The sequence below is a fragment of the Rousettus aegyptiacus genome, unplaced genomic scaffold (genome assembly GCF_014176215.1).
Source record: "Rousettus aegyptiacus isolate mRouAeg1 unplaced genomic scaffold, mRouAeg1.p scaffold_m13_p_12, whole genome shotgun sequence".
Taxonomy (NCBI): Eukaryota; Metazoa; Chordata; class Mammalia; order Chiroptera; family Pteropodidae; genus Rousettus; species Rousettus aegyptiacus.
This window is the reverse complement of record NW_023416287.1, coordinates 21999327-22024604: the sequence shown is the minus strand read 5'-3', so window position 1 is coordinate 22024604 and position 25278 is coordinate 21999327. Positions and strand designations below refer to the sequence as shown.

General features: G+C 38.5%; 1 protein-coding gene across 1 annotated transcript; it reads left to right on the top strand.

Annotated features, from left to right (window-relative positions):
- The first annotated feature begins 1516 nt into the window (after window positions 1-1516).
- LOC107507480 (signal-regulatory protein beta-1-like) lies at window positions 1517-21459 on the top strand. The gene is made up of 3 exons (XM_036229876.1): window positions 1517-1660; window positions 20942-21298; window positions 21446-21459. Exons 1-3 carry the CDS (start codon window positions 1591-1593, stop codon window positions 21457-21459), a joined length of 441 nt encoding a protein of 146 aa, XP_036085769.1. The 5' UTR covers window positions 1517-1590.
- Window positions 21460-25278: the final 3819 nt, after the last annotated feature.

Here is a 25278-nt window from a genome sequence, read left to right as displayed (position 1 = left end):
AGCAAGCTTATAAAACTCTTACTAGTGCTAATACTATCGACATTCTTTCTGTTTGCAATGTTTAGAACATTAATTATCTAACATTATTTTCTATCTTTATCAAAGTTATTCATACATATGATTAAAGAGTCAAATAGTTCTACAAGTTCTACATATGACAACACATGTCCCTAATCACACATCATTTTCCAGCTCTCACAGCCAACCATTTTCAACTCTTTTAACTGATTATTTTAGATTTTAATACTACATAGAGCATGCTTATGGTACCACTTCTTGATTTCTCACTCTTAGGCATTATTATTGACTCCCCACTAAGGAAAATGGGGATGCAGATTCTGTTTCTCCTGACCTCATGCCACACATTTCTAATCCCCATCACCCTTATATCATTATATCATAACCGTGGATAACTGAATAGGCAGTGTCTATGTTATAATGACCATGAGACTGCTATTTACAGCTGAATCTTGTAACATTCCCAGCTTTGCTCATGTTCATCTCTCAGGTGTGTGTCTGTGTAACGACCACCATGACTAGGACGCAGACCAACCCCATGACCACAGAGGTCTCCCTGTGCTAGCCCTTTATAGTGACCCCATCCCTACGATACCCAACCTCTGCCAATGCCAGTCTACTCTCTATTCTATAGTTTCCAGAATGTGGTATGAGTGGAATCATACAACATGTTGTGTTTTGAGAATGACTTTGTTCGCTTTATATAATGTGACCAAGAAACTTACAAGTTGTTGCACATGTAAATAATTCCTTCTTTTTTATTGCTGAGTAGCATTGCCTTGCATAGAGGCACCATGGTTTATTGAACTGTTCACTTTATTGGACCTTTTTGGTTGTTTCCAGTTTTTTTCTATTCCAAAGAAAACAGCTATAAACATTCATGCACAGGTTTTTGTGTGAACATAAGTTTTCTTTTCTTTCTTTCTTTTTTTTTTTTTGAGATAAATGTCTGGGAATATAATTTCATGGGTCTTATAACACACCTTCTCTTCTTAAAGAAGAGCAGATATGATTATTTTTGTTGGAGGAACATACAAATTCTAGGTCCACATTGCACTGTGCATTTCACTGTGGTATACCAGTTCCATCAATAAGGATTGGAATAGGGAATCATTTCAGGAGCAGACCTGATTCCATCCCAACACTGAGAAGACCTGCTGAACCCTAGTCCTTCCTCCATCTGAGTAGCACTTGGTGAGTCTGGTTCAGTTGAGACCCAGGCTGGCTACATCCTAGGGTCCTGGCTTTGGGAGTTGGGGACATAGCACACAACCCTTCTTGGCCTAGGTTCCATAATGGGGCATCACCAGGAGGGAGCACTACTTTCTGTAGGCCTGTCTAAATTTCTCTGATTGTAAGATGAATAACTCTACTTTGTAACCACCTCTCCACACAGTTCTATTTCACAATCTAAAAGCAGGAACTATTTAGCATAACACTGACTCACAGCTATTTCACCCATCCTAGGCCTTTCCTCTTATATCATGGGAGGCAGGGCTTCACTCCCCTCACAGAGCAGCATCTGGATTTCCAGCACACATTTGGACAGAGCAGGCTCCTCAGGTGTCCAGGATGCCTGTCCCTGCCTCCTGGACCCACTCTCCTCCTTGCCTGCTGCTGATTTTACTGCTGGGACTCACAGGTGAGCACTCCATGGATTTTATTCATGCCCCTCTCCATGCCCCTGGACCTTCCCTGGTCCCTCAACTTTTAGGGCCTCATGGTAAATATGAGTGAGCTATTCAGATTCAGGGCTGCGACAGAAGGCCTATACTAGGTATTACCTGAAAGCATGAAATCAGGGGTCTGAGCAATTTTCTGTGGATTCAGTGCCTGAACCTGGTTACCAGAGGCACCAAAACAAATGATACTTCGAAGCATAACAGTGACAATTGTATGTGTATTAACTCATCTAATCCTCACAATACCCCTGTATGAGTGTGATGACTCTTATCTTAGATTTGCAGATGGGAAAATGGAGGCAGAGAGACTGACTTGTCCAGTGTCACTCACCTAAGGCTCTGGTTAAGCGGCATTCCTTTTAGGATGACCAGCTCCAGAGTTCATTTATTAACCATGTTATGCTGCTCGGCTTCTCAGAGGAGGCTGATTGCAAAATAATCAGAAAATGCAGTGAAACAAAGAGAATAAAGTCTTCATTCATCAGGTCACTCGGGGCCAGCAGAGTTAAAATTGTGCTGTGTACTCGTGAACTATTGTTAATGATGTGTTGGATGTTTTCTGTGTGCCATTGTTTTTACTGAGCATTTAATATGTATTATTTCATTTCATCCTCAAAACAGCCTCTATACCAGCATGTTAGACCACACTTTTATATATATTTGTGAACGTATGTATCTACATGTGAGTATGTGCATTAAGTGGGTGTAAGGAAGTGCACACACATGCACACACAGGATTTTTTATGTCTTTCCTTATTGTTTATTCAAATCATTTTCAGTCCACATGAGATGTACATGAACAGGTGTTTAGATCTCTGTCTCTCAAACTTCCTCCTTTTTTATACTTCTCAAAATTACCACTTAACCTCCCACTAACTTAAAACAAACAAAGTTCTCTCTCTTCATAAAGTGAGTAGAAGTGTGTGCATTAATATCTTGTTCCTTGTCCATGTGGGATAAGGTTAAGGAGGAAAAAAGGGGATAAAAGATGCAGAGACTCTTTTCTGCATAATCTGTATCTGCAATTGTATTTGTATTTGTAGTTGTATATCTACATCTATATTTTCTATATCTATATCTTCTATATCTATATGTATATCTGTACCTGTGTCCATATCTGTCTGTATCTAAATCTATTTCATTTAATACCAATTGAAGCTTCAAGGTTTTAGGAAAATCATGAGTAATGACTTTTCAATTTCGTGAATACCCACAAAATTGAATAGATGCTATAGAAAATAGATGCTATAGAAAATGCAGTGCCATTTACTCATATGATCATTATATCCAAGGTAGATCCTCTTTTCATCCTTACCTACATGTAAGAAACCAAACCAGAAACACTTAGAGGTTCAGGTCACTCAATGGTAAATGGTAGAGCTATGATTTGAACTCGTTTCTAGACTTCATGGGTTTCAGCATTGCTTTTCTCAAATGCTTGTGGCCCCATTTGTGATTTCTGCCACTTCTGCAAATGGAGGTGGGCAAGGGTGAGTGTGGGTATCAGGCCTTGTGGTTTTCTTCTGGGTTCTTCTGCTTCCTTAACATGCACAACATACTTTTGCTTTTCACCAAGTCATCTCCATGAGAAACTCAGTTTCTGAGCTAATTTTCACAGAGATTACCCACTTAAAAGACACTTCAGGGTCTCAGTGAGCTGTTGCACTAAGCAATACAAACATCATACAAAAACTTCTTGGATACATACGAGATGCCAGGAACTGTACCACTAATTTGGGATGTACTGATGAATAAAAGAGACAAAGTAGCGGCCCTCATAAAGCTTATTACCTAGTGGAGTAAATGAGAGTAAACAATGGACATCATATAGTATATTTAAAAAGTGATGTGTAAGAAAAAGATTAAAGTATTGCTGGATAAGAGAATTTGGGGAATCTGTAAGGTGTGATGTCTTTTATTCAGGGTAGTCTGGGTGGACACCACTGAGAATGGGAAGTTAGAGAAAGACAAAAAGAGGATTGGGAGAGAGCCATGTGGTGAGACAGGAGAAGAGCCTTCCTGAGAGCAAACAGCAAGAGCAAAGGCCCTGAGACCAGAATAGACTCTTGTGTTCAGGGATTCGAGCATTTGCTCTGAATGCAAAGGTTGCCACTACCAGATTTTGAAGAAAGAAGTGCCATGGACAGACATGAGTTTTAAATTATTCTAGCATTTGGTTGATAATAGACTACCGCAGTACAAAGAGAGAAGCAGCCAAAGCATTTAAGAGGTCATTACATTTATATAGGCAAAAAAAAAAGTGCCTTGATTCAGCCAATATCTAGTAGAGAGAGGGGAAAGATGGAGATTTGAGTCATGTGAAAGTGGAGCCACCGGATTTCCTGATGCATAGGATTAGGGGTGGGAGAGCAAGAAGCAAGGTCTTTGGGATCTGAGTACCTAGAAGATTAAAGGTGCCACAGCTAAGAAATAGAGGGCCATGGGAAAATTTAGGACTTAAGTTTTGTACATAATAACAGCAAAATATTGATTACCATCCAAGGAAAACGTGAGTGGACAGTTGAACATGAAAATCCACAATTTAGGGGAAAGCCGTGTGCCAGAGTTGTAAATATGAGAATTACAGATACACGGATGGCAGATTTTTTGCCATTTCTTGCTCCTCTCAGCCCTCTGATTTCTCTTCTCTCCTCCCTTCTCTATTCCTTCCACTTCTCCCTCCGAAGTTCATTCCTACTTCTTCCCCTTTTTGTCTTATCACTTCAACTTCCCCATCCCCAAGAGACTCCAGACTTAAAACCCAAACCACGGATGTTCTCAGCACCAAAACACCTTCCAGGTGACAGCATGTGGCCTCCTTAAGAGGCATGTCTGTTTACAAGTGCTGCTAAGTGGTTAGGTTTCACTAGCTCACACCTTGCAAACCTTTTAACCCACAAATTTTATCCCTGAGGAGAAGCTAAATAATCGAAAAGAACACAGAATTAATTGATGGAGTCACAGCTGCATCTTCTTCTAAGTTATATCCCTGCCACTAGAACCCATGCCTACTTCTTTGGACACTTCAAATAAGAAGGAAAGATTTTGTTTTTCTGTGTCTCCAGAAACTGGCTAGTCACTGAAGCAGTAAAATCGAAGTGAAATCTTTTGCCCCTGCAGTTAAACAATGGGCTCTTTCGACTCATAGCTCATTGTCCAAACATGGTGAACCATCCACATTCTCTTCAAAACCCAAGTTCCATGTCTGATGTGTCCTTGCTTGCTTCTCATGATTCTATCTCCCCATTCCAGTGCAGGCTCTGAAATCAACTAGCATAAGGTTTATCTTTTTCCTTTAGTCATTTAGTCCAATTTTAACCTCTACATGGCACAATATTTATGTTTAAATACACATACTGTTTTTTTTGTAGTAAAATGTACAATATGTAAAATTTACAATTATAACCACTTTGAAAGATACATTCAGTAGCATCAAGCACACTTACAAGATTGAATAACCATAAGCACTAAACTCTGCCAGAACTTGTCAACATCCTCAGCAGAAATTCTATACCCATTAAAAAATAAAACCCTGTTCTTCTTTCCACCCCAGTACCTGGTGTCCTCTATTCTACTTTTAGTATCTATGAAATGGATTTTCTAGGAACCTCATGTAACTAAACACATATTTATCCATTTCTATCTGTCCTTCTTCACTTAGCATATAATTTTCAAGGTTTATCCATGTTATAGGACCTATCAAATGTCATTGCTTTCTCTGGCTTAGTAATATTTTATTATATGTATATACACACCGTATTTTGTATTCATGTGTTGGTGGATATTTGATTGTTTCTACTACCTTTGGGCATTGTGAACTGCTGCTATGAACATTGCTGTACAAGTATGAGTTTGAATCCTTCTCTGCATTCGGGAAAGGAATATAGTTAAGAGTCAAATTGTTGGATATATGGTATGATTAAGTATTTAAGGAACCATCATCATTTTCAATAATGGCTGCACCATTTTTATACTTCTACCAGGAATATGCAAGGATTTCAAGTCTTCACATCTTTGTCAACATTTATTTTCTCTATTTATTTTTATTTTGTTTTTGATGGTAGCCATCCCAAGGAATGCGAAGAGGTATCTCATTGTGGTTTCCCTAATTACTAGTTAGATCGAGCATCTTTTCATATGCTTACTGACCAGTTGTATATCTTCTGTGGAGAAACGTCTATTCATTTGTCTATTTTTAGTTGAGTGATTAGTTATTTTTTTGAATTGTAGAAGTTCTTTATATATTCTGGATATTTACCCCTCATGAGTATGTGCTTTGGAAATTTTTTCTCCCATTCTGTGAGCTGTCTGATCACTCTCTTGACAGTCTCCTCTGCTGTACAAAAGTTTTTAATTTTTATAAAGCTTAATTTACATATATATATTTTTGTCATCTGTGCTTTTGGTGTCATATCCAAGAAATCATTGTCAAATGCAAAGTCATGAGGAATTGCACCTATGGTGTTCTAAGAACTTTATAGATTTAGCACTAGTATTTAGGTCTTTGATCCATAACGAATTTATATTTGTATGTGATATAATATTAGGGCTCAACTTTTTTTTGCATGTAGCTACCCTTGCATCATGTGTTAAAAGACTGTCCTTTCCAATAAATAGCATATGATTTCACTTATATGTGGAATCTAAGGAACAGAAAGAACAAAGTAATCAAAAACAGACTCACAAATACAGAGGACAATCTGATGACAGACAGAGGGTTGAGGGACGGGGAAGATGAGGTGAAGGGTTAAAGAACTACGTATTTATTATAATAGGTTGGCTAGGTGGAAAACAATAGGAAAGAAGGAGCAATTAGGAGGATCCTTTTATAAAGTGTATAAATATCTATCTAATGTACCTTATACTTGAAACAAATAAAATAAAATAAAAGTAAAGTAAATAAAATAAAATAAAAGTAAGTAAAATAAAAAAGACTGTGATTTCCCCTATGGAATGTTCTTAGCTCCCTTGTTGAAAAATCATTTGACCATATACGTGAGGGAGTTTTTCTACAGGCCCTCTATTATAGTAAATTAGTCTATATATCCATTTTAATACTAGTACCACACTTTGATTACTGTAGCTTTTTAGTACTTTTTAGATCAGAGAGGGTGAATCTCTCAATCTGTCCTTTTTCAAGATCATTTCATTATTTGGGACCCCTTGAGATTTCATCTCTTAAAGGAGACGACTGCATGGAGACCAGAAGAACTAGTCGTTTTATCTAAGATGCGAAAACCTACACAAAATGTTGAAGAAAAGGAAGAAATGGAAGAATGTGTTCCCAACGAAACAATTAGATAAAACTCCAAAAAATGCACCTTAATGAAATGGGTGTAAGTTCTTTACCAGATGGAATTTTAAAATGTTCATTAAGATGCTCACTTGGCTTGGGGAATTTCAACAAAGCGATAGCAAACATAAGAAAGTTTCAAACAGAATTCACAGAGGTAAAAATATAATCACTGTGATGAAAAATTTATACAAGAGTTTATACAGTAGCCTAGAAAGCAGAAGAAATGATCAAGAAGTTCAAAGATGAACAGTAGATTTCATCTAATCAAAGGACTGGTGTAGCCACTCTATAAATCTGTATGGAAGTTCCTCTAATAATGAAAAATAGAACTACCATATGACCCTGCAATGCCATGTCTGGGTCTTTATCCAAAGGATGTAAAATCACTGTCTCAAAGGATATCTGCACTTCCATATTCACCCCATCATTTTTTTACAATGTCCAAGACATGAAGAATCAGTGAATGAATGGAATGGATAAAGAAAATGTGATGTCACACACACACACAAACACACACACACACACACACACACACACATTGGTAAAAAGAAAGGGAAGGAAAGCCTACCATTTGCTACAACATGGATGGAACTTGAGGGCGTTATGCTAAGTGAAATAGGTCACACAGAGAAAAACAAATACTGTGTGTCTCGCTAATTCATTGGATCTTTAAAAATAAATAAAAAACATAGATACAGAGAATAAATTGATGATAGCCATAGGCAGGGAATGGGGCCTGAGGAAATAGGTGAAGCTGGTCAAATGTATGAATTTTCAGTAATACCATAAATAACTTCTTGAAATGTAATGTACAATATGGTGGCTATAGTTAACAATACTGTGTTGTATATTTGAAAGTTGCTAAAAGAGGAAATCTTAAAAGATCTCATCATAAGGAAAAAATTATTTGTTGAGAAGATGGATGTTAACAAAACTTATTATGGTGATCACGTTGCAATATAACATAGGTCGAATTGTTATGTTGTACACTTAAACTAATATATGATGTTAGAGGGAAAAAATGGCATAGATGATAGAGGCTCTGTTCATCCCTCTGGCAACTAAATCAAAGTTATGACAGAAACAAGGCGAAGCAGCAAGGAAAACTCACCTGGGATCCTGATGAGCAAACCATACAATTAGGGAGAAATCCAAGAAATCACCCTTTAATGGCGGAAGGTAGGACGGGGTGAGGACATTGGGCTGCCGGGTCTTGAATGGCTGAGTGAGACAGAGACTGTGGCAATAGCAGCAGCAGACGCCTCTTCAAGGGGCTGCATCCGCGAGCGGATTTTTGTGGTAATGGACGGGCTCACTCTGCTCGCTCTGAGCACCAGTGCCGATTTAGCTGCGTGCAGAGGGCACCAAGGACTTACAGGGAGACAGTGTCGGAGTGAGGGTCAAGGCGAGACTCATTCTGTACAGATGTGCCAGTGGTATCCATTGTTCCCTGTTGAGCCCTCCCTGCTGCCAGTGCACCCGCCACAGTGCCACCATAGTTGAGATGTCATCAAACTGGATAACAGTGATTACTCGGCTCAGAGGATTCCCTGAAACCCCACCTCCCCCAACTCGCAGCCCCACTCAAGCCACATCTAGGTATATCCTCCGCAAGTTAGGTGCTCCTTGCTTAGCAGCACCTAGACTCACGCTGGAGGCAGCCTCAGTTTCTAGTGTGGCCTTTTGAGGCAACTATCAGCACAGCATCTTTGGACTGCTTGCTGAATGTAACAGGTGGCTCTGGAGGGCTAGAGGCTTGGGCTAAATTTAGCCTGCAGCTGACCCCCTCTCAGGACTGTGCCACTGGACACCTACTTCACAAACCCACAATAATAAGACCGGGAGACTTAGGAGATTTGCTTAGTCCAGACTCAGACTCAGAAAGGCAGCCAAAATGGGAAGACAAAGAAGCAGAAACCATATGAGAGAACAGAACAGAGATCTAGATATAATGGAATCAAGTAATCTAATATGCAGAGTTCAAAACACTAGTTACAAAGATGCTCAGTGAACTTACAGAAGTGTAGATAAATTCAGTGAGAACTTCAACAAAAAGATATAAAACATAAAAATGGAAATAGAAATTATAAAAGGGAACCAGTCCAAAATAAAGAACACATTATCAGAGATAAGAAGTATATAAAATGGAATAAACAAAGTGAATAAAGAAAAGGATCAAACACCCTATCTAGAGGATGAGAAAACCAAGGGCACACAATCAGAACGGCAAGAGATAAGATGCCAAGACTGTAACAATAATTTAAGGGGCATACGGAACAAGATTATGGCTCCAAATATCCATCTGATTGGCAAACCTGAAGAAAATCAAGATGTTGAACAGCTGTTTGAAGGGATAATTATGGAAATTTCCCTAATCTGGTGAAGGAAATGGACATAAAACCCCAGGAAGCTCAGAGAATCCCCAAAATCAGTGATCTAAAGAGGCCCACACCAAGACCCATCATAATTAAAATGCCAAAGGTTAAATACAAAGTAAGAATATTAAAAACAGCAAGAGAAAAACAGTTTCCTTAAGAGAACACCCGTAAGACTAGCAGATGATTTATCAAAAGAAACCGTGCAGGACAGAAGGGCTTGGCAAAAAATATTCGAGGTGATGAAGACCTAGGATCTACGACCAAGAATATTTTAGCCAGCAAAGCTATCATTTCGAGTTGAAGGACAGATAAAGAGCTTCCCAGACAAAAATAAGCCAGAGGAATTTATCACCACTGAGCCAATATTACAGGAAATGTTGGAAGAAATTCTTTAAGAAGAAAAATCATGTATAAAAAACAAGAATATAGAATGGAAACAACTACGTTCTTATCAATAAGTACCTCAAATGGAAAAGAATTAAATGTTCCAACTAAAAGATAGAGTGGATGAATGGAAAGGAAAACAAGATCCCTACATGTTGCCTATAAGAGACTCACTTCAGATTAAAAGACACACACAGATTAAAAGGAAGGGGATGGCAAAAGATATTGCTCTGATGGACCTAGAAGATATATGTTTCTGGCATTAGGGCTTTTTATTCTGTTATAACATGATCATGAGAGTAAATGGTATAGTTGCTTCTCTATAGTAATCAGGAAAATTTTAAACTTCCAAAATAAAAACTGAATCTACATTATTATTTCAATTCTAGACCAAGTTGACTGCACACAATGATTAAGAGCTTTTAGATAAGAATTGGTAGCCTCCATAGTTGTGATAGGACAAAGCTCAAAATTTCTTCCCTTACAACCTTACCACCAAGTTCTATATTACAGTGAGAGAGAGTCACAGTCTAAATTCTGTCACACACACACAAACATGGGTAATTAGATGTAAAAACAGGTAAACCAGTTTGGTGAGCTCTATAGAGTTGAAACTCTCTGTCCTTTTGCAGTCTGTCTGTCTGTCTTCCTTGCTTGCTTGCTTGCTGGCTGGCTTTCTTCTCCCTCTTCCTAACCTTCTTCCTTTCTTCCTTTCTTTTTACCATTCTAACCATTTTTAAATGTACAATTTAGTACTGTTAATTATATTCACGTTATTGCCAAATATATCTCTAGACATTTTCATCTCATAAAACTGAAACTCTATAGCTATTAAATGACTTACATTTCCCCTTCCCTCCACCTAGTAACCGTGATTCTGCTTTCTGTCTCTATATGACTATTCTTCACACCTCGTATTAGTAGAACCATACAGTATTTGTCTTTTTGTGGTGAGCCTTTTTCACTTAGCAAAATGTCCTCAAGTTTCATGCATTTCATAGCCTATAACAGGACGGTCAAAGTGGAAAAGAAAAAAAAAGCTTATTATTGTTTTCATCTTATTCAGAACATCATTCATTCTCCACCTATGGTTCCATTCATCCAAGCATACATTTACTCTTGCATTCACCTCTCATTTATGTTGCACTTAGTCATATTTGCATCAGCTAACCAGTACCTACATCTTCCTCAGTGTCAGGCCCTGGCAGATGGACCCATATTCAATGAGCTCCCAGGCTCCCACAGTGGACTCTCTAGAGTAATTCTCCACTTCCTTTGGGCTGTCAGTTTCCACTGCAGGGTCTCAGTCTGCACCCTTCTCAGACTTGGCAGTTACCCACAGAGTGTGCATCTCACCTATCTGAGAATGACCATATATTCAAGGGAGCTGAGCTACCCATGTCCAAAAACAATAGCGATGGGACCTATACCCTAGAAAGCTTGCAGTTGGTGACTATGTCATTGCAGGAGTCCGAGTGGGGACATGACACACACAGACCCACATGACAGCAGCCCATGCAACCTACAGGCCCACTGGGAGTCCAGGCAAGCTCATCTCCAGTCCCGTGAGCAGCTGGGCCACCTCTGTCTTCTGAAAAGAGTGAAGTACTTAAACTCACAGGACCCCAGCAAGGGCTCCTTCTGCCCATTGGTATTTAGGTCCAGGGATACTCGCTCTCATCTTCGTGCTATTTCTACTGGGCTTTAAGTTGCTGCCGTCGATGATGTTCACAATCGCTTACATCTGCGGGTGGCGGGATCTTTAACAGGTGAGTTGAGGGCAGGCCTTAGTCTTTAAAAGGGAAGGAAAGGCCATCGTCATGGGTTGGCCAAAGTATCCAAGGCACATCCTCAGTGTCACAAGGTGCCACAGCCCGATTCAGCCTCAAGAGAAGGTTGTGAACACTTATTAGCTCTAAATACCTCAGAATCCTCAGAGGCTTCCAAATCTGAAGCCTTGTGCAGTGCCCTAGAGTTTGACAGTTTTTAAATTCAGTGCCTTGGAACGCTGGAAGTAGGTGTCTAAGGTGTGGAGGAGGGAATAAGCTTTGACCCCAAACGGAAGTCTGCCCATTAACTGCTACATATTTCAGTTTTTGTATGATATATCTTTGGAATGAAAAAGATACCGTCAAAATCAACAAATATAACTGATCTGAGGGTCTTGGAGGTGCTCACTAGTGGCAGAACAAGTGTGGATATGAAAGGAAGTTCAGATCTCAGAAAGAGGTGTTGGGGTGTACTGAGTAAGGACTTCACTTCTAATCTGCACAATGAACCCAGACCAAGCAGAATGCCTGCTGCAGAGTAAAAGCTCCATAAATATCTGTGGATTTAATACATAAATGAATGAGTGAGTGAGTAAATGAATGAATGAATGATTTCTCCCACAGCTCTTCTGCCCTGTGATATATTGTCTCCTTTCACATCCAAGGAGGTCAGGCAGGGGGAAGAGCCTGCAAGGATCTGCAGGTTACCTAAGACCCCTGCTCTTCACTCCTCCGGTCCCACCTCCACCACTGATATACTATCTCCGCACACCCTTCTGATGTTCCTTCTCTCTGATAATAAAGCTGAGTCAAGGATGGACTTTGGTCTCGGGGATGTCTGGACCCTGTGCATTGTATATTTGTAAAGTGTGACATTTGCCCTGAGCACGCTGAGAACAAAGGCTTGCCACTGCGTGGCCTGAGCATCAGGTTCTGCCCCGCTCTCTTGAGTGGCCATGTGGTGAGATGTGCAAGGGCTTTTTGTCTCCTCTGCTCATCACATCCTCTTGCATTTTGCTAATAGCTAGTGATATTGAGCATCTTTTCAAATATTTGTTGGCAATTTCTATGTCCTCTAGGGAGAAGTGTCTGTTCGAATCCTCTACCCATTTTTTGATAGGATCATTTTTGTTGTTGTTGTTGTTGAATCATATGAGTTCTTTGTATATTTTCAATATTAGGCCCTTATCAGAGGCATTGCTTGCAAATATATTTTCCGATAGATGGCTGTCTCTTTACCTTGTTGACAGCTTCTTTTGCTGAGCAGAAGCTTTTTAGTTTGATGTCCATTTATTTATTTTAGCTTTTATTTCCCTTGCCTTCAAGGTCAAATTCATAAAATCCTCTTTAAGTCCAAGGTCCTTGAGTTTTGTTCCTACGTTTTCTTCTATGCATTTTATTGTTTCAGGTCTTATATTCAGGTCCTTAATCCATTTTGAGTTAATTTTCGTGTGTGGTGATAGACAACAGTCTAGTTTCATTCTTCTGCATTTGGCTTTCCAGTTTTCCCAGGACCACTTATTGAAGAGGCTTTCCTTTCTCCACTGTGTATTTTTGGCATCTTTGTCGAAAATTATTTGTCCATGTAAATATGGGTTTATTTCTGGACTCTCGATTCTGTTCCAGTGGCCCAGTGTTTGTTTTGCTGCCAATACCATGCCGTTTTGATTACTGTCACTTTGTAGTATAATTTGAAGTTGGGGAGAGTGATGCCTCCCGCCTCATTCTTTTTTATCAAGATGGCTTTGGCAATTCGGGGTCTTTTGTGCTTCCATAAAAATCTGATGATTTTTTGTTCTATTTCTTTAAAAAATGCTTATGAGATTTTGATGGAGATTGCATTAAATCTGTATAATGCTTTAGGTAATATGATCATTTTAACTGTGTCGATTCTTCCAATCCATTTCTTTGTATCTGCTTCAATTTCTTTTAATAGGGCCTTGTAGTCTTCATGATATAGATGCTTCACATGTTTCCTTCGATTTATACAGAGGTATTTTATTCTTTTGGTTGTGATTGCAAAAGGAATTATTTTTTCCACTTCTTTTTCTGACATTTTATTATTAGAGTATAGGAATGCGATGGGTTTTTGAACATTAATTTTGTAACCAGAAACTTTACTGTATTCGCTTATTGTTTCTAGTAGTGTTCTTGTAGAATCTATAGGCTTTTCTATATAGAAAATCATGTCACCTGCAAGTAGTAACAGTTTGACTTCTTCGTTTTTTATTTGGATGCCTTTTACATCTTTCCTTTGTCTGATTGCACTCGTTAAGACGTCCAATGTTATATTGACTAACAGTGGAGATAGTGGGCAGCCTTGCCTTTTTCTTGATCTTAGAGGGAAAGTTTTTAGTTTTTCATCATTAAGTATAATTTTGACTGAGGGTTTGTCATAGATGACCTTTATTATGCTAAGGTACTTTCCTTCTATACAGATTTTATGAAGTGTTTTGATCATAAATGGATGCTGTATCTTGTCGAAGGCTTTTTCTGCATCTATTGATATGATCCTATGATTCTCATTTTTTAATTTGTTTATGTGGCATATCACATTAATTGACTTGCGTATGATGAACCATCTCTGTGCCCCTGGGATGAAGCCTGCTTGCTCGTGGTGTATAACCTTTTAAATATGTTGCTGTATTTGGTTTCCTAGTATCTTATTTAGGACTTTTGCATCTCTGTTCATGAGAGATTTTGGTCTGTTGTTTGTGTGTGTGAGTGTGTGTGTGTGTGTGTGTGTGTGTGTGTGTGTGTTATCATTACCAGGTTTGTGTATCAGGGTAACATTGGCCTCATAAAATGTATTGGGAAGTATTGCCTCCTCTTTGATTTTTTGGAAGAGTTTGAGGAGAATAGATATTAAATTTTCTTTGGATGTTTTGTAGAATTCACTGGTGAAGCCATCTGGTCCTGGGCTTTACTTTTTTGGTAGGTTTTTGATGATTGTTTCAATTTCCATACAGCTGATCTATCTATTTAGATTTTCCAGTTCTTTTTGATTCAGTCTAGGATGGTTATATTTTTCTTAGTATTGGTCCATTTCTTCTAGGTTACTAAATTTGGTGTTATATAGTTTTCATAGTGTTCTTGTATGATCCTTAGTATTTCTATAATGTAAGTTGTAATTTCCCCTCTTTCATCCCTGATTTTGTTCATTTGTGTCCTTTCTCTTTTGATGAATCATTTCGAATCTCACTGAGATTTTTCAGAGGTACCACCCTGAATTCGCTGTCATTTAATTTGCATATTTCTATGTCTGTAAGCTTATTTTCTGAAGATTTTTCTCTTTCTTTCTGAGATGCCTTGTTGCCTTGGTCGTTCATGGTGCTTAATGGATTATTTCTCCACTTGGGCATTAATGGACGTGTATTCTGCTTCCTTCCTTCCTTCCTTCCTTCCTTCCTTCCTTCCTTCCTTCCTTCCTTCTTTCCTTCCTTCCTTCCTCCTTTCTTTCTTTCTTTCTTTCTTTCTTTCTTTCTTTCTTTCTTTCTTTCTTTCCAGAAACAATGTTTATTACATAAAGGTCTCTATTTAGCCTGTTGCAAAGAAGTCATTTTTCTTTTGGTTTCCCGTAGGTGGCATCTAAGCCTCTTGGATCCCTGCTGCATATAGAGCATTGATAAGGCTCTTTTTTTTTTCTTATAGATGTTTAATCACACTCACCACTCTCTGTCTCAATCAGTGTCAGCATTAGCGACAGTTTTGGTAGTGTTTGCTCAGATTCCCTTAAGGCTCTGATTTCCATCCAAGGAAAACGTGAGTGGACAGTCGAGCATGCAAACCCACATTTTAGGGGAATGCCTTGAGCCAGAGATGTAAATGAGAATTACCAATACACAGATGGAAGAATTGTTGTCATTTCCTGCTCGTCTCCACCCTCTGATTCCTCTTCTCTCTTCTCTTATATATTCACTCCAACATCTCTTCAAGGTTCATTCCTACTTCTCCTGTTTTGCCTTATCAGTTCCCCATCTCCAGAGAATCATCTGCAGACTTAAAACCCAAACCTCCTGAAGTTCTTGGAGCCAAAGGACCTTCCCTGTGTGTGGCCTCCTTAAGAGGCATGTCTGGTTACAAGTGTAGCTAAATGGGTAGGTTTCACTAGCTCACACCTTGCGAAGTAACCCCCAAATTTTCTCACTTAGAAGAAGCTAATAGAAAAGAACACAAGGTTAATTGATGGAGTCACAGCTGCATCTTCCTCTAAATTACACCTGCCACTAGAACCAATGCCTACTTCTTTGGACATTTGAATAAGAAGGAAGGTTTTTGTGTTTCTCCGTGTCTCCAGAAACTGGCTAGTCACTGAAGCAGTGAAATATAAGTGACAAATTTTGCCCCTGCAGTTAAACAATGGCCTCAATGGTAAACTCACGTCCTTTTGACTCATAACTCATTGTCCAAACATGGTGAACCACCACAATTCTTTTCAAAACCCAAGTTCCATGTCTGATGTGTCCTTTCTTGCTTCTCATGAATCTATCTCCCCATTCCAGTGCAGGCTCTGAAATCTGCCAGCATAACATTTATCTTTTTCCTTTAGTCATTTAGTCCAATTTAAACCTCTACATGGCACAATATTCATGTTTTAATACACATACTTTTTTTGTGGTAAAATATATGATATGTAAAATTCACAGTTGTAACCAGTTTTAGGGATACAGTCAGTGGAGTCAAGTCCACTCACAAGGTTGTGTAATCATAAGCACTAAACACTGCCAGAACTTGTCAACATCCTCGGTAGAAAATCTATACCCATTAAAAAATAAATCCCAATTCCTCTTTCCACCCCAGCACCTGGTAACTTCTATTCTACTTTTAGCATCTATGAAATGGATTTTCTAGGAACCTCATGTAACTAAACACATATTTGTCCATTTCTATCTGTCATTTTTCACTTAGTATATTATTTTCAAGGCTTATTCATGTTATAGGACCTATCAAATGTCATTGCTTTCTCCGGCTAAGTAATATTTATATATACACACCATATTTCTGCATTCATGTGTTGATGGATATCTAGATTGTTTCTACTACCTTTGGGTTTTGTGAACTGCTGCTATAAACATTGCTGTACAAGTATGAGTTTGAATCCTTCTCTGAATTCAGGAAAGGAATATAGTTAAGAGTCAAATTATTGGATATATGGTATGATTAAGTATTTAAGGAACCATCATCATTTTCAATAATGGCTGCACCATTTTTATACCAGGAATATGCAAGGGTTTCAATGTCTTCACATCTTTGTCAACATTTATTTTCTCTATTTATTTTTATTTTGTTTTTGATGGTAGCCATCCTAAGGAATGCAAAGAGGTATCTCATTGTGGTTTCCCTAATTACTAGTTAGATCGAGCATCTTTTCATATGCTTACTGACTAGTTGTATATCTTCTGTGGAGAAATGTCTATTCAAGCCCTTTGTCCATTTTTAGTTGAGTGATTAGTTATTTTTTTGAATTGTAGTAGTTCTTTATATATTCTGGATATTTATCCCTCATGAGTATATGCTTTACAAATTTTTTCTCCCATTCTGTAGGTTGTCTGATCACTCTCTTGATAGCGTCCTCTGATGTGCAAACATATTTAAATTATATAAAGCTTAATTTACATCTATATTTTCCTTGCTTTTGGTGTAGTATCTAAGAAATCATTGTCATATCCAAAATCATTAAAATTTGTGCCTATAATTTTTTCTAAGAATTTTACAGTTTTAGCAGTACTATTTAGGTCACTGATCCATAATGAATTTATTTTTGTATGTGTTGTAAGATTAGGGTGCAAAACCTTTTTCTTTTATGTGTGGCTATACTTTTATCATGTGTTAAAAGACTGCCTTTTCCTAAAATACCATAAAATTTCAGTTACATACGAAATCTAATGAATAGAAAGAACAAACTAATCATAAACAAACTCACAAATATAGGTGACAATTTGGTGGTGGACAGAGGGTTGGGGGCTGGGAGGATCGGGTGAAGGGTTAATGATGTATAAATTAGTAGTTGATAGTTGGTCAGAGAGATGGAGAGCACGGACTAGGGAATGCAGTTAGCATTAATAGGTTGGCTATGTGGAAATGATAGGAAAGAAGGAGCAATTCTGGGGATCATTTTATAAACTATACAAATGTCTAACCAATGTACGGTATACTTGAAACTAATAAAATAAAAATTAAAAAAAAACGGACTGTGATTTCCCCCATGGAATGTTCTTGGCTCCCTTGTTGAAAATCATTTGACCATATATGTGAGGGTTTATTTCCAGGCCCTCTATTCTAGTGCATTGGTCTGGATATCTGTTTTAAAGCTCGTATCACACTCTGATTACTGTAGCTTTTTAGTACTTTCTTAGATCATAATCTCCCAACTATGTTTTTTTTAAGATCATTTCATTATTTAGGTCCCCTGATGATTTCAAAAAGGCTTTTCCATTTCTATAAAAATACAATTGGGATTTTTATATGGGTTTTATTCTATCTGTCAATTGTTTTAGGTACAACTGACCTCTTTATGATATTACCTCTTGTAGTCCATGAACACAAGATGTTTTTCCATTTATGTCTATTTAAATTTCTTTCAACAATGTTTCATACATTTCAGAGTACAAGTCTTTCATCTCAATGGCTAAATTAACTCCTAAGTATTTTACATTACCTGACGTTATTTTAAAGAAAATTGTTTGCTTCGTTTTCCTTTCGGATTGTTTGATACCAGTGTTTAGAAATGCAGCTGAGTTCTGTGTGTTGATTTGTATCCCACAAGACTGTGGAAATTATTTCTTGGTTCTAACAGTTGTATGTGTTTGCAGGCGTGCCTGTGTGTGGAATCTTGTGATTTGCTACATATAAAATCGTCATGGGCGAACAGACTTAGTTTAATTGATTCCTTTCAAATTAAATGTCTTTTATTTAATTTTCCTGTCTAAATGCTTTGTCTGGGAATTGCATTATTGAAAGTTGAGTATCAGGGGCAAAAGTGGACATCCCTGTCTTCTTCTCGATCTCAGGGGGAAAGCCTTTAGCCTTTCACCATCAAGTATGATAGTTGTGATGGGTTTTACATGTATGATGTTATCATTTTGTGTTTATTTCCATCTATCTATTCCTATTTTTATGATCTTTTTTTGTCATGAAAAATGCTGGATTTGACTGTCAGGTGGTTTTTCTGTATCAAGTGAGATTATCTGTTGTTTTTTTCACTTTATTCTATTAATGCAGTACATTATATTGTTTGATTTTCATATGTTGAACTCTCCTTGCACTCCAGGATAACATGGCAGTTGGTCGTGGACTATAATTGTTTCAATAAGATGTTGAATTCCGTTTGCTACTGTTTTTTGAGGTTTACAGCATCCATATTTATAAAAGATATTGGTTGTTAGTTTTCTTCTATTTCTTTTGTCGGACATTGTCATCAGGATAATGCTGATGACAGAATGAGTCTCAGAATAATTCGGAATAAGTTAAGAAGTCTTCCTTTCTCTCGAATTTTTTTTTTTAAATTGAAGAGGATTAGTGTTAGTTCTTCTTTAAATGTTTGGTAGTATGTAAACCCTTATAGCCACGTAATCTTGGGCTTTCCTCTGTTGGGAAGTTTTTGATCATTGATTTAATCTTCTTGTTATTTGTAGGTCTATTCAGATTTCCAATTTCTTCGTGATTCAGTTAAGTATTTCTAGAAGTTTGTCCATTTTATGTAGGTTATCCATTTATTAGTGTACAATTATTCATACTACCTTTATAAGCCTCTTAATTGCTGTAAAATGGTTAGGATAGCCCTTCTTTCTAATTTTACTTATTTGGATTCTCTCACTTTTTTTCTTAGTCAATTGAGCTAAAGATTTTCAATTGTATGGATCTTTTGTAAGATCCTCCTTTGGTTTTTTAAATTTTGTTCTTGCATTTCTTTTTATATTTTATTTGCTTCTGCAACAATCTTTATTATTTCCTTCCTTCAGTTACCTTAGGTTCTAGAGTTTTTTACTCTTTTGTCTCTAATTTCTTAAGAAAGATAGTGAAGTTATCGATGTATAAACTTTTCTCTTTTTAAATGTAGGCATTTGCAGCTATAAATTTGCCTCTAGCACTGTTTTTGCTGGATCTAGTTTTTGTGTGTTGTGTTTTCTTTCTCATTTGCCTCAAGGTATTCTCTAATTTTTCTTGTGATTTTTTCTTTGACCTCTAGATTTTTTTGAGTGTGGTTTGATTTCTTTGTATTAGTTAATAATTACTTTTCCTTCAGTGCCTGTTTTCCAGGTTTACTTTGTAAACTGTTTCACCAGTGCAATACTTGAATAGTTCTTTTTCAGATCCTGATAAGTTGCCTTATCATTCATATTGTGTGACAATGCCACATTCATAAGAAGAGATTTGTGTGGTAGACAGAACAATGTCCCATACCCCCAAACAGGTCCATGTCTTAAGACCCAGAATGTGTGAATATATTACTTTATATAAAAATGAGATTTAGGAGAAATGATTTTGTTAAGATCCTCGATATTGAAAAGTTATCCTAGATTATCAGATGGACACAATATAATCACAAGAGTCATTATTTAAAAAGTCAAATTAGGAGAAGGGCAGGTGACAAAAAAAGCAAGAGTTTGGAAAAAGAAGAAGATGGAAACCATAAAAAAAGACATGTGAGCAGCCTCTGGAATTTGGAAAGGCAAAGAAGAGAGTCTCCAAATGCTGGGCAGATTCTTTGAATTTGTCCCAGTACACAAATTTGGACTTCTAACCTCAAAGCGATATGTAAGATAATTTTCTGCTGTTTTAGGCCATTAAGATTTTGGCACTTTCTTAAAGTAGCATCAAGAAACAATATAACATGATTGGACAATCCCAGGAACTTGAAGCAATGTTTACCTTCTTGTGTACACTACATATTTATTGTGTGTTGTGATCTCTGCACAAAACGGTCACACCAGGCTCTTGGAGCAGACCCCATCCTGACATGTGGATTTCTGTGGAAAAGAGAAGTTGACAACAGAGGTTCTTGCAGAAATGCATATACTAAAAAATACATTCATTAGATTTTCTCACAACCCAGTTACTTAAAGAAGTCTAATGGTTCCACCAAATGCAAGTTTCAGAAGTGCGACTTTATATGAAGTCAGAAAGTGAACAGCCAGAAATAGTTGGGGAAACATAATACCTCCAGAGATGGCTAAGCCCTCACAACCACGTTCTACCAAATCACGTAATCTCTATGTCCCTCAGTTTTCTCATTTGTAACAAGGTCTCATTAGCAAACTGATTGTGAGGGTTATTCATGATGTCAATCCAATAAGCTGAGCTCAAGGCCTGTTCATGGTTCAGCTCAGTCAATAGGCTACTGTTGATAGATAGCTTAAAAACTTAGAGGATCAACAATGGATGGAAAACTAACTTCTGTGTATTACCTTCCAGGAGAGGCTGCTGAGAGGGAGCTGCAGGTGATTCAGCCTGATAAGTCTGTGTCAGTTGCAGCTGGAGAGACAGCCACTCTGAACTGCACCATGACCTCCCTGCACCCTGTGGGGCCCATCCAGTGGTTCAGGGGGACAGGACCAGGCCAGAAATTAATCTACAGTTTCAAAGGAGGTCATTTCCCCCGAGTAACAAACGCTGTAGACACCACAAAGAGAAACAGCATGGACTTTTCCATCCGCATCAGTAACATCACCCCAGCAGACACCGGGACCTACTACTGTGTGAAGTTCCGGAAAGAAGACACTAATGACGTGCCGTTTAGGTCTGGACCGGGAACTCGGCTCGTTGTGAGTGGTGAGTACGGGGTGGGTCCTTCGTCCCTGGTGTGTGACAAGTCAATAAGAACACCATTCATTCTCTGAGCAGCAACTAAGAGTCATGGGCACAGTGGGTGCTTATGGTCACGATCTTATTCATGGTCTGATTTCACCCTTTCTACAGATCAGGGTTGTTGAGGCCTGAAGAGGTCATGCTGTTTGCCCAGGCCCCCCTATTGGTAAATGGTTGGAAAAGTTAGGAGCTCCCGTCTGTCTAGCTCGCAAGCACTAGTTTTTTGTAGTCCTGTACAGCCTTTCAGTTCTAGGGATGAGGGAGTTAAGAGTCTGAGTGACTTGCCTGTCACAAGACCAGACTTCATCCTGCCTCCAAGGAGTGACCTCATCAATGTGGCTGAGCTTCTCTTACTGACACTGAGCACCCGCTGTGGGCCAGGTTCTGCTCTGGGAGCTGTGGCAGCAGCAGTGAACAAAGCAGCCAAAGATTCTTCTCCCACGAAGCTTTATTCCTTTCCTTCTAGTGAGAAGAAACACATCCAGGGCAGGGAAGGGGAGAAAGTGTTTCTCTATTTCAACTTCAGAAACGTCAGACTGAGAAGAAATTCCTAAGAGGCATAGACTCACCGTTTACTCTGCCAGCCCTAGTGGGAAGGAGGTGCCCAGAGGTTGGGTGTCTTCTGGGGGTCTGTCTGGGAAAACGTTCTCTGGTTTAGGGACCAGTTCTCACAGTCACTGAAGTGTCTAAGAATGGCTGGGTTGTATCAGACTGTCCGTCACCGAGGGAAGAGTTTCCCCATGTGAGTGACTTACGGGTTGACCCATTGAGGCAGCAACGATGCTTATTTAAAATTTTCTCTTAAGGCCCAGAATCCTGAATCCTGAAATAACAGCACATGAAAAAATTTTAGACCATCCAGCTTGGATCTACATGTACAGATGGAGCCTGAAGCCAAAAGATGACAGGGCCTTGCTTACAGTGACGTGGCTGGAAAATGAGGAGATTGTTCTGGAAATCAATCTGATTCTAGGCTGGTTTTTCTTGCCTGGGCTTTGGATCCTCTCCCTGTGGAAAAGCCTGGTACTTAGTAGCTGCAGAATAAAAGCCCATTATATAGAATTGTTGAACAGCAAGCCAGACTTATCCTTTCATTGGTTTCCCCTAGTTTAGATACCCTCCAATCAGACTTTGAGGCTCAAGGTGATTGGGAACATGTTCTAATTTTCAGCCATGTCACCCAAAAAAGCATCCATAACAGCACCTAGAGCTGCTCATTGTTCAACAGCTCATACACTCCAGTGGATGGAGATTGCATTGTTCATTGGCAGGTTTCTGTTGATGAATATGTTGTTCCCAACCTCAGGCTATTGAAATAGTGATGTAGAAGATATTTCTATGTCTGTAAGCTTATTTTCTGGAGATTTTTCTCTTTCCTTCTGAGATGCCTTGTCATCTTGGTTGTTCATGGTGTTTAATGGATCATTTCTCCACCTGGGCATTAATGGAAGTATATTCTGCTTTCTTTTTTTTCTTTTTTTCTTTTCTTTTTTTTTTTTTTTTTAATAAAGAAGGTTTATTATATAAAGGTCTCTCTTTAGCCTGTAGTAAAGAAGTCGTTTTTCTTTTGGTTTCCCGTAGGTGGCATCTAAGCCTCTTGGATCCCTGCTGTATATAAAGCATTAACAATGCTCTTTTTTTTCCGTTATAGATATATAATCATGCTCACCACTCTCTGTGTCAATCACTGTCAGTGAAAGCTATAGTTTTGGTAGTGTTTGCTCAGATTCCCTTGGGGCTCTGTGGTGTTCGGTCTTTGAGGATATGCGGGTCAGGCCTTCTAGGTTAGGAGATGGGGCCTGTGACTCAGTCATGGGTTTGCAACCGTGGCTGGTAAAAATCAACTGTTGCTTCTCTGCCATCCCCACTGCTCTGCCGTCCCCACTGCTCTGCTTTCTGCCCTGATGCCTGTGCCATGCCACCAGCTGCACAGAGCTCACAGCTCTCTCAGGCAGGGTTGGTCAAGGAAGTCACCACAACTTCTCCCCTCCCCAAACTCCTATGAGGTGCTCTGGAGGCTGCTAGAGGCAGCTCTTTTGTTTCTCCCAGTCCACCGCCTGACACCCTGGTAGCTCTTATGTGCAGATTCCACTCTCGTGTACTGGTGAGCAGCTATGGTGTTTTTTGTTGAGTTTTAGATGTTCAGCTTATTCTTGTTTCAAGGGGAGAGATCTGGGGACCTCTCTCACTCCATGTTTCTCCAACTCTCCTATTTTATTTTTTGTGCTTAAAACTGCTTGTGTGATTTATTTGTGTTGATATGTGTAGCTCCATTTTATTAATTTGCCACTGCTCCATAGATTTCTATCGTAAGAGAATGGTACAATTTATTGAATTACTCATGCTGGATATTGAAGCTTTATCTAATATTTTGCTAGTGTGACTTTGGAACTAATACATCTTTGTTTCTTTGGCACATGTAGGAGAGATCCTTCTTTTCCTTAGAATGGCATACAGTAGCAGTGTTGATATCACTCGGGAACTTTTGTTACATAAAAAATTGTTTTCAATTTTTGATCAAGTTTTGCTCTTTGTATTTATAATTTTGATTTAGCTGTATTCTCCAGGAGAGTGCATTTGTGCATGCGTGTGTGTGAGCATGTGCGTGTGTTTGCTATAAGATCTTTTATTTTTCTTCCGCAAGGATAAATTAACTCGCACTCGATGAACCGCACTGCCCGCTTGCCATATACCGAGTTTCCTTAAATATGTGGTTCTTTTTCTGAGCACTCTGTTCCATCGAGCTTCTTGTCTCTGTCTTTTTGTCAGAACCACCTGGTTCTAATTATGATAGCTTCATAATATGTTTTCATGCCTCCTTTTGGAAATTCTTCACCGCTTTCATTGCTTTCAAAACTATGTGTTCCTCTTTGCTCAAATGCACTTTACAATCACTTTGCCAAGTTCTACAAAAAAAATCTTTAGGAATTATTACTTAATTGTGTTCAACTTATATATTAATTTGAGCAAACTGATATTTTTCAACACTGAGTTTTCACTCATGTACACGATAATGTTTATGTATTTAGGCTTTCTTTTATGACTTTCAAATAACAATTTTACAGGTTTTTCCACCTCATAATGGTCTTATGCATCCCTAATAGAGCCACACTTTCTAGTTTACGCAATTTAAAAAAAATTATTATTACCGTTACCAGTGGTTTTTGACTACACTTTGGGATGGCAATTGAGTTTTCATCATCGATCTTAAAGCCAGCAAGCTCATAAAACTCTTACTAGTGGTAACAGCATGGTCATTTTTCTTATCGGCAACGCTTACGACATTAATTATCAAGAATTGGTTTCCACCTTTATCAGAGTTTCCTATGCACACAGTCTGATAGTCAAATAATTCTCCAAGTTCTACATATAAAAACTGCATTCTCCCTAACCTCCCACCACTTTCCACCTCCTGGAAGTAACCTTCTTCCGCTCTTTTAACTGATTATCTTAGATTTTGCTGTCATACTTCACACGACATGCTTATATTTCTAGTTCTCGATTTCTCACATATAGGCTTTATTATTGACTCCCCACGATGGATGGGAGCATAGGTTGGTTGCTCCTGACCTCATGACTCACATGCCCACTTTCTATTCCACATCACCTTAATATCATTATATTATAATTTTGGATAATGTAATAATCAATGTTTATGTTATTATGACCCTGAGATTGGCATTTACAGCAGAATCTTGTAACATTCCAGCTTTGTAGGTGTATTTATGTGTAACTACCCCTATGACAAAAATGTAAAACAACCCCATGCCCTCAGAGATCTCTCTGTGCTAGCCCTTTAGATTGACCCCATACCCACCATACCTGACCTTTGCAAATGCCAGTCTGTTCTGTAGTCTACAGTTTCCAGAATGTGATATGAGTGGAATCATACAACATGACTTGAGCATGACTTGTTCACTTAGTACAATGTATCCAAGAAACTT

Bases quoted from the DNA above. Each gene is read 5' to 3' on its own strand.
- LOC107507480 (XM_036229876.1), top strand. From the start codon at position 1,591: ATGCCTGTCCCTGCCTCCTGGACCCACTCTCCTCCTTGCCTGCTGCTG. The intron at 1,661-20,941 runs GTGAGCACTCCA...ATTACCTTCCAG, and splicing joins TTTACTGCTGGGACTCACAG to GAGAGGCTGCTGAGAGGGAG.